The sequence below is a fragment of the Numida meleagris genome, chromosome 2, assembly GCF_002078875.1.
Source record: "Numida meleagris isolate 19003 breed g44 Domestic line chromosome 2, NumMel1.0, whole genome shotgun sequence".
Taxonomy (NCBI): Eukaryota; Metazoa; Chordata; class Aves; order Galliformes; family Numididae; genus Numida; species Numida meleagris.
The window spans coordinates 86632189-86646921 of record NC_034410.1 but is presented as its reverse complement, the minus strand read 5'-3'; the positions used below and the strand labels follow the sequence as shown (position 1 = coordinate 86646921).

The following is a 14733-nucleotide window of genomic DNA, read 5'->3' as shown; positions in this document are numbered from 1 at the left end:
ACCTACACAGCGAACAAACCCATATTCATTGTGTCTTTTTAAAGTGTTTCTTGTTCATCTCATTTATCTGTGATAGGTTTAACTCACACAGTGATCTTCATTTTCTCCCAGCACTACGATAATGTTGCCTACCATCCTGGAACTAGGTCTCTAAGGGAAATTTTGGTCAAAAGCTCTTATTAAATCCCATTAACTTAGGGATTCTGTCGGACATTGTAACTTTAGCACCTCTAGCCTACAGCTGAACAAACTTTACATGCTGGCATCATCAGTGACAGAGTTATCTACTTCAGAAGAATCCAGCTATATTTACTGCCCAGGAAAAAGAGAAATAAATTTGTTTTATACCCTTATTGTTTGTTACATGAAACCAGCAAACATTTATAGTTCACATTCTGAAAACACATATAGTATATTCACATTCTGTTAAGCAAATGGAATTCTGTGTTTCTTTATTTAGTTTTCCCTAAAGTTCATACCTGACTACTCAAAAGTAAATCTTAAAATCTGGAAAAAAAAATAATGTTCTTAAGGATATTTTACTTTCACTTTGGTGAAATGCTCCTGAGGCAGAGAAATTGTAATCCCTTGATTCTCATATTTGACACCACAGACTCCGGATACTTAACATGATATATTTTAAACCTCATTTTTCAATGAGGTAACTAAATATTTGGTGTCTGTTAATTATATTCTTTCAGCATTGTTCACAGAAAGAAAATCCACAGACTAGTTCTGCAGAAAATAGACAGGAGAGCTAATAAATGTAAAAAATATTGAAAGGCAGTTAGTCACATTATTTATATGAATTCTTACTTAATCAAGAACCAAGAGTAGTCCAAGTCTGTCAGACAGAATTTAAAATAATAGAAGGAAAGAACATAGGCATCATCTACATACATTTCAATGCTACTTGTTTACAATTCAGTTTTAATTTTCCTTTTCAATCTATTCTAGCACCAAAGTCTTTTAGGTTTCCATGATCTGTACACAGCAATAGTTGCCAGGATCCTCTTTCTGCTAGCACTAGCCAAAAGGTTTTGGCCATTTTCATCAGCTAGATGTTTGACAGTGAGAACATTACTTTAATGGCTTCAGTGGACAAAACTGCTTCATTCGGAAAGATGCCAGCTTCAAACATTACTTGGATATTTGAGCTAGACTGGCAGACTGCTCTTTATTTGCCAATATGGTAGGAGAATAAAACGCAGTTACATGTGCTTTATGTCCTCTGCAGCATACTATATCATTTCTAGGTGACAGTCACAACCTATGCAGTAGTAAGTAGTTTGGTCCCAGCTATCCTTGGCACCATCTGTTTGTCTGCTTGCAAACCTAACAGAGGCTGAAAATGGGACATGACTAGTGCGAGTTTGGGAAAAGCTACATCTACCTTCAAAATTAAGGCAGGGATTCAAAATATTATCACCACATGTGCCATGCATACTGCAGTTACACTGAGCTATCATGCATTGGTTTTCCCTTGCATCATTGTCTACTTTTCCATATCCAAAATGTTTGCAAATAATCTCATTAACACAAAGGTTTCCAGCAAAGGTTTTGTGATAAGGAGACATGGACAACTTTCCCTTTTCAATAGCTTGTTAAGCAGTTTGCAACATGGAGGGCTTCCATCTTCCAGTAAAACATCCAAGTAGATTCACTCTGAGCATTGCCCTTTGAATCTGTGGGAAGTGTGTTGCTCAGTGACCGCTTTCTCATTTTTGTACCATTCTGCCTTTTCAGTTCTTGTTAGAATTGTCAGGCATGGTCTGCCTGATACCATAAGAACCAGAAAATGAAACCCTTCAGTCCAACATAGACTGAGAGCTGTTATTCTGACCTGACAAATGAGGAACACAGTATTTGGCCAAGGAATCTTACTTCTTATATATGATTGCCTATTTACCCATTTTCTTTTTCTACATTGATTTACTGGTGATATTTGCATCCCTTCATTCAAAACATTCATAAAACTGTTGTAGATGAAGAAATGACTGCTGAGGTACAGAACACTACCGCTGATAATTTCCATCTATGTTAGGATAATAAGCTACTAATGCACTTAATATGTGATGCTCAATTACCATGAATTTCATTTAAAAAATTGTAATACATCACTGATGTGGTCCTTTTTTTTTCCTAGAAAACACAATGATTTGTATCATAGTTCATAAAAAAAACTTTAATGACAGAGATACATATCTGTCTCAAGCCTGATAGCACCTAACAGCTATAATTACAAAGGAAAAGCCCATTTACCAATCTAAGTATTGGACTTAATTAGCTTTTTTCCATTATCTGGAACTTCCCCAGTAGCCCATGATTTATTAAAAGTTAATGCGAATGTTTTGGAAAGCTTTCTAACCAACGTTTTAAAGATATTTTCTTTTAGGAAACACAGACTTTTCACCACTATGCCACAGTAATCATGACAGAGGAAGAGGAAAAAGTCTTTTTAGAGCTAGAATATAATTTATATTTAGAAAATAAAAGATTACTTTCAACTATTGCTCCCTACTTCAGTATCTCACATTTTTTGGTACAGTCTTTTCAGAATTACTGAGAAGACAGACTTCAGATATGTCTTTGGACTATAGCTTGCATGATAAATCATCCAGTCCTTCTCCTGCACTCCTCCATAGAATGTGTGGGTTATAATGAAAACAAACAGGCTTTTTTCTGCAGGTTGATGGGAAACATTTGGTTGATGATCAAAATCCTGGATATGGGCCTGAATCAGTTCTGAAACAGCCACTATGTCATAGCAAGGAATTATAAAATGGGCAGCTGTCTCCTCTGTTCTTATTGACCAAACTGTATTCCAACTGGTTGTAAAACCATAGGTATTAAATGGAAGCTTTTTCAAGACTGAAAAACACTATAAACTCACATTTGAAAGGACGGTAGTAAAAATCTGCTATTAAAATTAGCTATCTGGGACTTCAATTGCTCCTCCAGGTTACTTCCAAAGACGCTTGACTCACCCTCCCATGATTCTACATCACATCATTAATGCACAGAGGGAATGTACCAGACTTCTTCCCCTCTCAAGTGCACTAGCAGGGTGCAGCTGCCATAGGCAGGATGCACAAGGCCTCCTTCAGACTTCTGAGGATTAAACACCTCTAGTAATATCTCTTTGCAACATTTACTCACTATTCTTTCATGTTGCTGTAAACACTACTACTACAAAATAGTGGGAGGAAGTGGGGGAAGAGGAAACAAATATTTATCGTTAGTGTTGAGCAATAATTTTTAGATTATATTATCATGAGATGAGGTCTGCAAAATTTTAGTGGATAGAAAAGCTTCAGGGAACATGAGTTAATAGCATCAGTGGTAGATGTGAAAACAAAAGCAACCCGTAAGATTGCTGCTGTAAATTAGAATGAGTGTATTGCTGTTCATTAATAATAATGCCCATACAGCAGACAATTTCTACTCTAAGAATGAGCCTTTGAAATTTGGTCAGCAGAATTATGTTTAAAGTGATCTCCTGAAGAAAAAGAATCACACCTCTTTCTTGTGCAGTGTCTGAAAGCTATTTGCCAGCTCCCTCTCACTCCTGCTCTCATGAGACCGCACAAATGCACTCATCTCCAGTTTCATATCTGTCTCAGACTAGGAACAAAAACATTATTTGCATTCTATGAACTGTAGAAACAACTATGACACGTCTTCTGTGAATCATTATTTTGACTGAAAACTTAACCAAGCAAGAACCTAATCCCAGCTATAAACAACTCTTGACAACTGCTGGTGTCTGCAACAAGGGTCTGGGCTTGGGGTCTCTAGCACTGAGACTGCTCCATGCAGAGCAGCTCAGGCTGAGGGGACACATGAGGCTTTGTGTGTCACACTGGAGGGAGTGCTACCTCCAAGGGATGAGGCTGGTAGTTTGTGTCCTTAACTTGATGAGGGAGCGCCTCTTGAAACAACTTTTGGCAACCAGTTGCCGAATTTCGAAAGCAAGCCTTCAGAGATCACAAATGATAACTTGGAAGAGCTTAATAACAAAAAGAATCTCTAAGTAAATCTCTCTAATAGCAAAAAAAAATCTCTTTAGATTCAGTTTCCAGAAGCAACTGCATTAAGGACTAGGTGCTTAGCTGATCAGTACCGTTTTTCCAATATCTGGCTGTTACAGATCAATAGTTTCTACATGTGTGTGGATTTTCTTCCAGGAAAGTACTTGTTCTCAGATCAGTAAGGGTTCAAAACACAGTATTTCAAGCAAATAATAAAGCTCATATTTACTAACTACCTCGATGCATCTTCAAAGCAGTTTCTTTTAAAAATAACTGTACATATTTAAAATGTTCTACAATAAATGCAATTGCTACATAAGTTTGAAATCGCACACATAATTGTAATGAAAATAAAATTGTTTGCAACCTACCTTGGAATTGCGTAAATTTGATGGTTCCCATCCTCTCTCCATTCCTGAAAACAACTTGACCCTAAATAAAATAAACAAATGACTTAAATGTTTTATAAATCTTAAAAAATATAGTTTAATTAGAACTCCAGTTGTTTTCCATTCACTATTAAAATTACCCAAGCAAAGGTTAAACATTGAGGACAGCAGATTCAACCCAGATTGAAGAAATTCATTAACATCTTAAAGCTTTCTTCCACAAATTTCTGATGGCTTTACAAAGTTGACCATTGTTATCACTCACTTTTGAAGGTCAGAAATGGAGACAGTAACTGACTGATGACTGTTTTTATCTAGGATATGTAAGAGTTCCCAAAAACCACACAAAAGTTCTGCATTTCATTCATTATACAGATCTCCAAAAGGGTCTATAATTTACTTACATCAATGATTATGGATACTAGAAGAATTTGTGGTGTGGTTTTGTACTATAGCAACATGCAGGTCCATGTATTCTTCATAAATGTAATGTGTTAGACATTATGTGCTACCCTTCCTTATGCTACATGTCAATACACTTCAAAACAATGGTCAATAGCCACACAATGCTGAAACCTCCTCACATATCCCTAGAAAATTATTCCCATCCTTTGCCTCATCTTTCTGAGAAAAGATATTTTAATTTTTTTCCCTTACTTTTTCTCTTTTGTGATGGAGTATGAAAGAACAAGTTTTCATTCATTTAAGAAATATCAACAATATTTTGAACTTGCAGTGGAGTGCTGAGTGTGGTCATTTTAGATTGGTGTTTTACTCTACTCCTACTTTGGATAATTATAATCTCCATTAATCTTTGTTTTAGCAGACATCAGGGTAAGAGAAACGAAATAAGCATCATAGGCTACAATCTGTGCAAGTCCCTTTTCAGACAACTCCTTCTGGTCACTAAGGATTCAAAACACAACCACCTTCAGTTAAAAGAAGAATGCAGTAAAAAAACACATTAGCTTTTACCCTTGGTATAACATCTGGTCTTATACAATGTTATTGTATTATCCTACTGATAGGAGCTGAATTGGAATTTTAATAGGAGAAAGATTGTTCAGTCCCCTGCAAGGAACTATACCTGGATGTGTGGTGCTCTTGGATCTACAGAACATGGATCCCACGTTTCCTGAAAACTACAGAACACAGATCCCCTTTGATAAATACAAGACGACACCCTTAAGTAAGTAGAATCTACTTTGTGCTAAGGATTAAAAGCCAAAAAGCCCAATCTATGACCAAAAGAGAGCAAGAGAAATGAACATTGGTAACATAGATTCTCTTGACAGTTACAGAAGGGCACAGGAACTGCTCCTACTGAAGTTCGGCTGAAAATAAGGCTGACTCAGAGGCTATTAACATGGCTCAGGGAGGCAATGTAAAATATTAGCAGGCAGTTTTGTGAGTGCACTTCAACAGCCTTCATTACGATCTCCCTTAGTTTGGAGGAGTAGCATTTAATATCCCTGGATTTGTTTGAACATAATTAAAATACAACCTTCTACTTGGTTTAAGTACGAAACAGTAGAATATATTATAGAATAGTCTTGTAAAAGGTGCTGTGCCAGTATTACTTATTGCAGATACCCATGGTCAGCCCAGCCTTATTTTTGCTAAATTCTTGGTTCTGTGGCCTGTGACAGAGTATTCTACAGTTAAAATTTTAAATCAAAAATAATTTATCTACACAGTGAATTTTCCTGCCTTTTACTTTATCTCTGCTTATTTTTTTATTACAAGATTATGGCATTGTAAATTGTAGACTATCGGAGTGCTATTTCTAGATAGCATCCAGCAGGAATCAATGCTATCATCCACAATGATTGTAATCTAGGATGTCATCTATTATTCACAGTATAATATAACAGCTTACAGATGTCTCTGGATTCCTAGTACAACTGGTTTGTATCATCCTTGCTTCTCGTAATATCATCCACATTGTCATCAGTCAACAGGACAGCCACATTCCATATGTATCTACTGACTAGAGAGAAATATGTACATCCTCATTGACTCGTTACGGAACTATCAACTGGACGTAGATGTAGATGAGATCTGAATGTTCTGAATAAATGCAAAAATTTGGGTAGAATACAAGGACAAATGGAATTATCTATATTTAAATAAAAATCAAATTACAGAAGTATAACAGCCCTGATAAGACTTGTTGCTTATTCTCATCTAAGAAGTAGAAAAATAAAGATATGGATGATGGTGATGACAGAGGCATGGAGCAACTCAAGAAACTGTCTTTGCTATCTGCAATACTATTCAATCACCTTCACTAAAGTTTACTGAATGTTAAAAAGTTATGTTAAAAAGTCAAATGTGTTATTAAAAAGAATAAAACTTTCTAAATAAAATTTGTGTTCTGACATTGTCCTGTTTATTGTTCATACACTTAAGTCTTATGTTAAAAATACAGGTACAAAAAGAATAAAAAGAAATTGGAATTTGCTCTTTATTCCACTTGTTATCCAACAAATAAACCTGTTCTCTGAGACAGAATCAACAATACACATATCAGTAAGAATCTTTTAAGAAATCCCTAGTGCAACCCAAGACAGAGACAACACCTATTTATTACCCACACATCAAAACTGCAACCACAACTGCAGTTACTGCTTGTTTCTTTGTTTCTCAGTAACACACTGCTTCATAACATGTGACAAGAACTGACAGCATCTCAAGTACCTTAAACCCCTCAAGACTTTAAGACTGCAATGAGCTTGGAGGGAAGACACTCCTAGGTTTTTAGTGGAGCTTTAGGTAGCCCCAGAAGACACTGAAATACTGTCCCTATTGCAGTACTCAGTTCTGCAACATGGCAGAAAGGAATACTCCTCAAGAGCACCAAGGAATTATACAAATACCAATACCTTCATTTTACTTCTACATATGTTAACTTAAAACAGGAATGAAAAAGAAACTAAGATGCATCCATTGAGTAATTAGTGTTAGCCATTATTTTACAAAAAAAGACAGTTACATTCAGGGTGAAAAAGGTAAATAAATATAGAATAAGAAAATATATTTTATTTTGTATACTGATACCAACGCCATAAGGAAATAAACCAACAGGTCTTTCAGAAATCTGTTTTGTAGAAATGATGGCTGATTTATGGCATGAGAAGTGAGCTATAATCTCATGGTCTTCTATGGACTGCATCAAGACATTTCTTTGCCATCAAGATAATGTCATAAGTCTTAGCTATACGGTTGCTTCTTCATACTTCAGGCCCATTTAAAATACTGAGTGTTTGAATAACAGCTATAAAGATGTTCTTTCTAAAGAGAAGTAATTGACTTCTTCAGAACACGATTCTCAGATTCAAATAGTATTTTCCCACTCATGTAATTAATTATTTTACCGCAAGAGATGCAAAATATGGTCTCTGTCCTTCACAACCATTTCAATCAACAACAAAGTGAATTATGTTCACTTAAATCAAACCACATATTTTACTCTAGTCTTTTTTAAAATTATTTCTTTTGAAGCAATTTCCTTCACCAATTGTAAAAGTGATACTTGAGTAAACACTAGCTGTACAACAACTCTGCCCAGCTCTGACCTATGGAAAAGCATCTCTGCAACAGCAATTATCCCCGAAAAGCTGGTGGGAAGGGAATAGGAAGTGCAAGGCTTGGATTCTGATAAGCAGCCATGAGAACAGAGGGTGGAAAAAAGCTGAATTAGCTCAGTCTGGCACAGAGTATTTGAAATACATTTCAATATTGCTAAAAATTGTGCAAGTTTGTGTTATGTTATTTTTGTTTCTTTCTTCTATTTAGCTTTTTTGTGACATCACTGAATCCAGCTACTTTTCTTCTAATTAACTGACTTTTTCCCAAAAAGCCACAGTGTTTTAATGTGCATTTCAAATAATGAAAAACAGAACTGGACCAAGTATTTCAGTGGTGTTGGTTTCATGATCGCCACATGCAAGAACATCCTCCTTGTTTCTTCTGCACACTACCTTCTGAGTGCTCCATTTTTAAAAGCCTAGCACTGAATTCTTTCCTACTTGTGTGCACTTGGTTATATAACATAACCGCATTTCATCTCATTACTAAAAAGACATACCTAGATGTATAATCTTCAACTTTTTTTTCCTGGAGTTAATGCCTTTTTAAGCCATCAGTTCTTCATTTGTGGTCAGAATAAGAAGTCCACAGCAGTCATTCACTCATACTCACAAAATATCATTTAACATTAGCTTTACTTTAAACACATGGACTTCCCTGTCATTGTAGCATTGAAATTCACTTGTCTGCTCTTGAAAGCAGCTGTTAAATGTATTTTAATTTTTTTTCCTCAGTTGATATAAAGTAGTTACCTTTGCTATAGTATGAACATATTAAGTTCCTTTCTAGCTAGGGAGCACTAGTATTTATTCAATTTTTCCTTACATGATCACTGGCAGTTTTATTATTCTGCTCTGGACATCGGCCCATGCTAATACTGAAATTCTTCCATTCCTCATACACTGAAATCCACAGCCAACACATTTTTCATTCATGTCTTTAGCTCCCTTCATCACTCCACAAAACTAGAGTTCAGAACATTTATAACTGCTCTCTCAGTCAGCGGCAGGTCTACACTACAGCCATCCCTTCATTTACTGCAGATTTATTTCTGCAAAGTGTCTCAAGTATGGCAAGCAGATAAATAAACAGCATTTATTTCATGATTTTCTATATCACATCTACAAAAAAATAAATCTGCTTTAGCTCATGTATTTTCCAATGTGCCAAAACCTTTTTGGGGGGTTCTGCTTCAGTTTTTCTCCATTGGACAGTAATCTGGGCTACTCTACCCTAAGTGGAGGTCATTTCCATGTTGAGCAGTAGTTTTTTCTTGAAATGCCCAGAGCCTACACAGTCACATCAGCTCCAAACTGAATATTTGGAAAAAAATATTGACGTTAAGTAGCTCAGTCACTTTGGGGATTATTTAGATATATATATTTGATAAAAGGTAAACTACTTAAGTAAATGCCTGCAGAAATAGCAGACAAAAAGCAGTAGGATGACTAAGGCAGTTGAAGTTGTAATTTTTATATAAACATAGTGCATTACTATGAAAGAACACATTGGCAGATCTATTATTAAATTGTCCCTTTAAGCTTCGTGACATCTGCTGAAATGAAAGTGCTCTTCTGATCCTGTAGCATCCTTACTGGATTTAGTCCAGTAAGCCTAAGAGCCAAGGAGGCTCTTTGCATTTGCATTTGGATGCTTTGCATCCCAGGGCAACAAACTTGAGAGCTTACCAACATCCAAAGGGCAAGTACTGTTGTCCCACATTGTTCCAAGCTGCACAGTCCTACACACTCCTAATAGAAGTACAACATTCATCAGGCCCCTGAATGAGCTATTGTGACCAATTAAAAAAATCATGAAATACATCTTGCTTGTTTAGTTTGCGTTGAGAAGGGAAATGTTGTTTCTGAATGACTTTTGCAGTGCCAGACCTAGAACCAGCACAACAAAGCAACTAGGAGGAAGAATCATGACTCTTTGTTGGTCCCAGATGTTTCCTGCTGTTTTTGGCAATCCACTCAGCCCACTGCTCACATGCTATATATGCCAACACAGATTTACTCATACAGGAGCCCTTAACCATAGCCATGCCTTCCTGGCCATGCACTGAACAAGCTGGATCTTGGCTCCCCCACATCTAGGTGGTGAAGAGCTAAGTGCTGTGATTCATAACCTCTTTAATCCTCCAAACACGACTTTTAAGACAAGAGGAGCCCAACAAGCTTTTAGGAGGGCACATCTAATCTCACTTCCAAAATAAATAACTTCCAGCTGAGGGCAGCCTGCACACAACCCTTTTATGTCACCAAATTAGCCAGAGACAAACAGTCCTTGATCACAGGTGAAGAGAGGGTACAAGTCAGACAGCAACAACATTGACATCTTCCACAGGGAAAAGAGGTAACTGTCACCTCTGGAACAGTGAGAAGTGAAAAAAATAATGGTCCCTAAAACCAACAGTACTCCAGAATCCATGACTTTATAACCTCAGTCTGCTGCAGGTAAATTTTTTCTGGAACATATAATTAAAGCAGATCCAGAGACAGCAGCTTTTCAAGCCTTAAGACTATTTTCAGAAGAGATGTTTCTGTCAAAATTTTCAAGATTAAACATTTAAATTTGAAATATTTTATTATCCACTGGGTTTTTTTTTCCTTCCTGTTTTCTCTTGTGCGACATTTCCTAAAAGATTTGGGTAACTGAACACTGGTGTCTGGAGAGCAGCAGTAGCAGTGCAGCTTAAAGAGCAGGTGTGAAGCACAGCTAAAAAATCTGGTCTTGGCTAACGTTTTCTAGATGAAGCATTACTACCACTCATCTAAATACATATACCTACTCTAGCTATGAAAGAGCAGGCATAAAATGGCAGGAAAAATGAACATGTTTACTTCTAAGCCTTAAGTATTTGTCTTCTCAACAGAAATAATGCTTGAAAAAGAAATATTTGCAAATAAGTAAGTTTCCTGAATATGAATGCATGGGTTTTGGATAAAGAAGGTAAGAAAGAAGGAAGATAAATTGATGGAATAATTAAAATGTGCAGATATTAAAGGAGAGACAAAGAGAACACCCAGAAGTAAAAATATAATCAAGATGGTAATTGAAAAGAAGAATGGAGAAAGTGTTCATAAAATCCCAAAACATTACATCTAGGAAGCATTCACTGAAATTATTAGGATACTGGTTGAAAGCAGAAAACTCAGTGGCATCATTCATTTTGTTCCTGTACAGGCACAGCAGGCGGTAAACTCCTATAACTTGCATGGAGTGTGGACTACGTTTGTTTTGTCTCACATATTCCTATGTAGCTTCTTCTGTGATTTTTTTGTAGATATAAAGGAAATATATGGGAAATTAGCTTTATCTCAGAGTTCAGGAGACATTCACAACCATTTAAATAGACTACAAAAACTGACTCAACATGAGTAAAGTACAAGATTAACAGATGTATGTGTTCCAATAAGAGGCCATCTGGAAATAAAGAACACAAGAGAGAGATGTACAAAAGTGTCATTTTTTTCCCCCCTCAGAGCCAAAATTGTTTTGGGCAAAATTATCCAGCAATTTTCATTTCAAAAAATAGTCTTGGTACCTTGTATTTGCCAACAATTTGTTAAAAAATTTGTTAACATCATCTGATATGAGTAGCCCATGGCACTGCCTAGTTGTGCTCCTTTACAGGAGCCTACAGGAGCTTTACAGGAGCCTACTGAATAAATAACAGAGTCTCTAAAAAGTGAAATAATTAAAAATAATAATTAAGTTGATTAAAAAAATGGGGCCCCGAACAACCTGATCTAGTGGTTGGCAACCCTTCCCTCACCAGGGGCACTGGAACTAGAGGACCTTTAAGGTCCCTTCCAACCCAAGCTTTTCTGTGATTCTATGAAAAATATATATCCAGTGGGACTTTTGTATCTGTGATGATGCCAGAGAATGACATAATGCAGTAAAACAGAGATTAGATGGTTCCTTTAGTGTGAACCATCTTAAATTATGTAATTTCCAAAAAAGAAGTTACTTTAAAATTGACTACGCTTTACATCTCCTAGTATCACTCCCAATCACAATAGAAATGATCAAGTTGGAAGAAAGGATGAATGAGGACCAGCACCTCAAGTCTCAAATTTAAGGTCTGAAACCTTAAGGTTTCCTTATGGAAGAAGCAATCAAGTGTAAAAACTTTGTGTGTCCATCAAGCACCCTGAATCTAGGATTGAGCAAAAAAAAAAAAAACCTCCCAAAATACTGTAAGCCCTACACTAATTTCATCGTGCTACCACTTAGCTCCTTTCTAAAATAAAGTTCCAGTTTCTTTGGTCACTCTTATCTCCACAATTTCTTTTTCTCTCATCTCTATTCTTTAAACCCTTTCTTCAGTTTTCTTATTAATTTCCTGAAGAAGGCTATCCATAAACAAAACAAACTGTATCTTCTGAGAGGATGCTCTTAACTGTGTAGAACAGTGCCACTATTTCTTTCCAGTATTTTGCTATCTGAACTTCACCACGTTTGTGGCAGTCATTCATCTCCTTTTTCAGGGAGGTGCAGGAATCAGATAGGCAATGAACAGAATTTATTTGGATGGTGTCTCTTCCCCCTCTCTCAGGGGTGTTTTTTGAGATCAGCTGTGTTTGGACAAAAGGCCACTGCGATACGCACTCCGATACATAAGCCCAGACTAAGCTGTTCTAATTAGATGAACATCTGGATGTACGCATACAATTTTACACAGCTGTGCTTAAGTTTGTAAAACAACAGAAAGCACAGCAATGATAGGAAAGCAGCAAGGTCCTAGGCCGCAGCAAGTGAGGATTTGCTCAAATGCAACACCTATAGACACAGAAACAAAGAACCTCCTTACCTTCGGAAGGCCTCAGGAAGGGAGGGAATTCCACTGCCAACCCTTAAATGAGGTCTGGGAAGGGGTGGATCCTGGCTTCACTCCTTCCGGTCCCTCAGGTACATTGTTTGCACCTGAGCTCCCCTGGGTTGGCCCTGCCTTCCCACCAGGTGCTCAATCACTGGTTCAGGCTATGACTTATCATTTCTGCTACAAGTTACATACAATTTTATACAGCTATGCTTAAGTGAGACATCACATTCATAGATTTTTTTTTGAGCACAGCAAGCAGAAGCAGTGAACATGTGAGCACTGTTTCACACACAGTGGCAAGTCTGAGGGAATACTGCTCTTGTATAAGCAGGTGGGCTGGGGCAAAAGAGTACACTGGCATGAAAATCATGCAGGAAACCAAACAGTACTGCACTAGCTGGCCAGTGCAAAGGAAGAAAGAATAAACAAAGCAGCTTTATGCTTTGTCACTTATACTGGAGTGTGCTTTAACACACTCATCTAGGTTTATGATTAGCAGTTAGCAAAATGTGATCACAATTGTCCTACGTTTAAAAGCAGGGCAATAAATAAATAAAAATATATATCCAAGAAACTTTTCACAAGTTTTTTTTTTTTTTAATGCTTTGCAAAAAAAAACTAACACTGAAGCTGTTAGTAACAAATGCTTCCACATCTGATGGTATAACTGAGTGCTGAACTCCAACATTTAGCCAGTTTCCTGATCTATGAATGGCCTGTGAAGCACAAGAAAAATAATGCCTTCACTCTTGATGCAATCTCTATGAGATATGTGTAAAAACATTGATGTAAACAATCTGTCTTTCAGGGTGGCAAGAGAAGAAGAGGAAACTCTCTGTAGCACTGGGACTAAGAATTCAAAGCCTTTTCAGTGTGTATTAAATTTGAACTGCAGAGATGATGTTTGGAACTGCTCTTTCGAGGTTGATCCCTGATGATTTCAGTTTCTAGCTCTGTATATATGTAGAAACATCACGACAGCATATTATATTCTACCACCAATCTTGTTTCTTTTTCTTCTGTTTTTGAAAGAATGAATCAGAGGAGATGGCATAAAGACTTTTAAGGACACCGTACTAAATAGCAGTGTTTTCTGTTCAGCAGTGTAATTTCAGATGATGTTCTGAAGTAATTTCTTTCATTTTCTTCAAACTCCATTAATCCCAGTGAATAGAACAACAGCACAGGCCTTATTTCATTTGCTCTGACAGCCCAAAAGTGTGTAGGAGTCACTACCTACCCTCTGTGTACTTCTTCCTGCCCAGCCTGTCACATCTGCTGAGCACAGTACATTGCCTTGTTTACTACACTTTTTCTAATGAGAAGTCAGCTTATATTATTAGCAAGGTCTTTGCATCCAAAGTAGAGCGCACAGACACTGTTCATGTGCAAGTGCTGACCACAGATATCTTCTGACCACTATCCTTCTAAGTGATCAACTTTCATTCAAAATTGCCTTAATGAGAAAAAAAAAAAAAAAGAAAAAAGACATACAGACCAGTCAGTTTTACAAAACTGGCTTTAGGCATAAGTATCTGTTACTCTTGGATGATTCTTGCTACTGGGTAGAAAAAAGACTACAGTAGGAGACTCTCATTCCCAGTCTTCCATGGCCACTCTACATAGGGAAATTCCCCTGTAGGCAGAAACATGAACAGACAGGGGAAGGACAGGACAAAAGGCAATGGCTTTAAACTAAAAGAGGGGAGATTTACTTCAGATGTTAGGAAGAAATTTTGTTCACTCAGATGGTGGTGAGGCGCTGGCACAGGCTGCCCAGAGAAGCTGTGGGTGCCCCATCTCTGGAGGCGTTCAAGGCCAGGTTGGATGCGGTCCTGGGCAGCCTGAGCTGGTGGGGGGCAGCCCTGCCCATGGCAGGGAGTTTTCA

At 37.2% G+C, this 14733-nt stretch overlaps 1 protein-coding gene across 1 annotated transcript in view; it reads right to left on the bottom strand.

The window, feature by feature from the left end:
- Positions 1-14733, bottom strand: part of GABBR2 (gamma-aminobutyric acid type B receptor subunit 2) — a 465848-nt gene that overhangs the window by 190746 nt on the left and 260369 nt on the right. The window contains exon 8 of the mRNA XM_021388070.1: positions 4403-4463. Within this exon, the coding sequence (XP_021243745.1) occupies positions 4403-4463 (61 nt within the window). The remainder of the gene's footprint in view (positions 1-4402; positions 4464-14733) is intronic.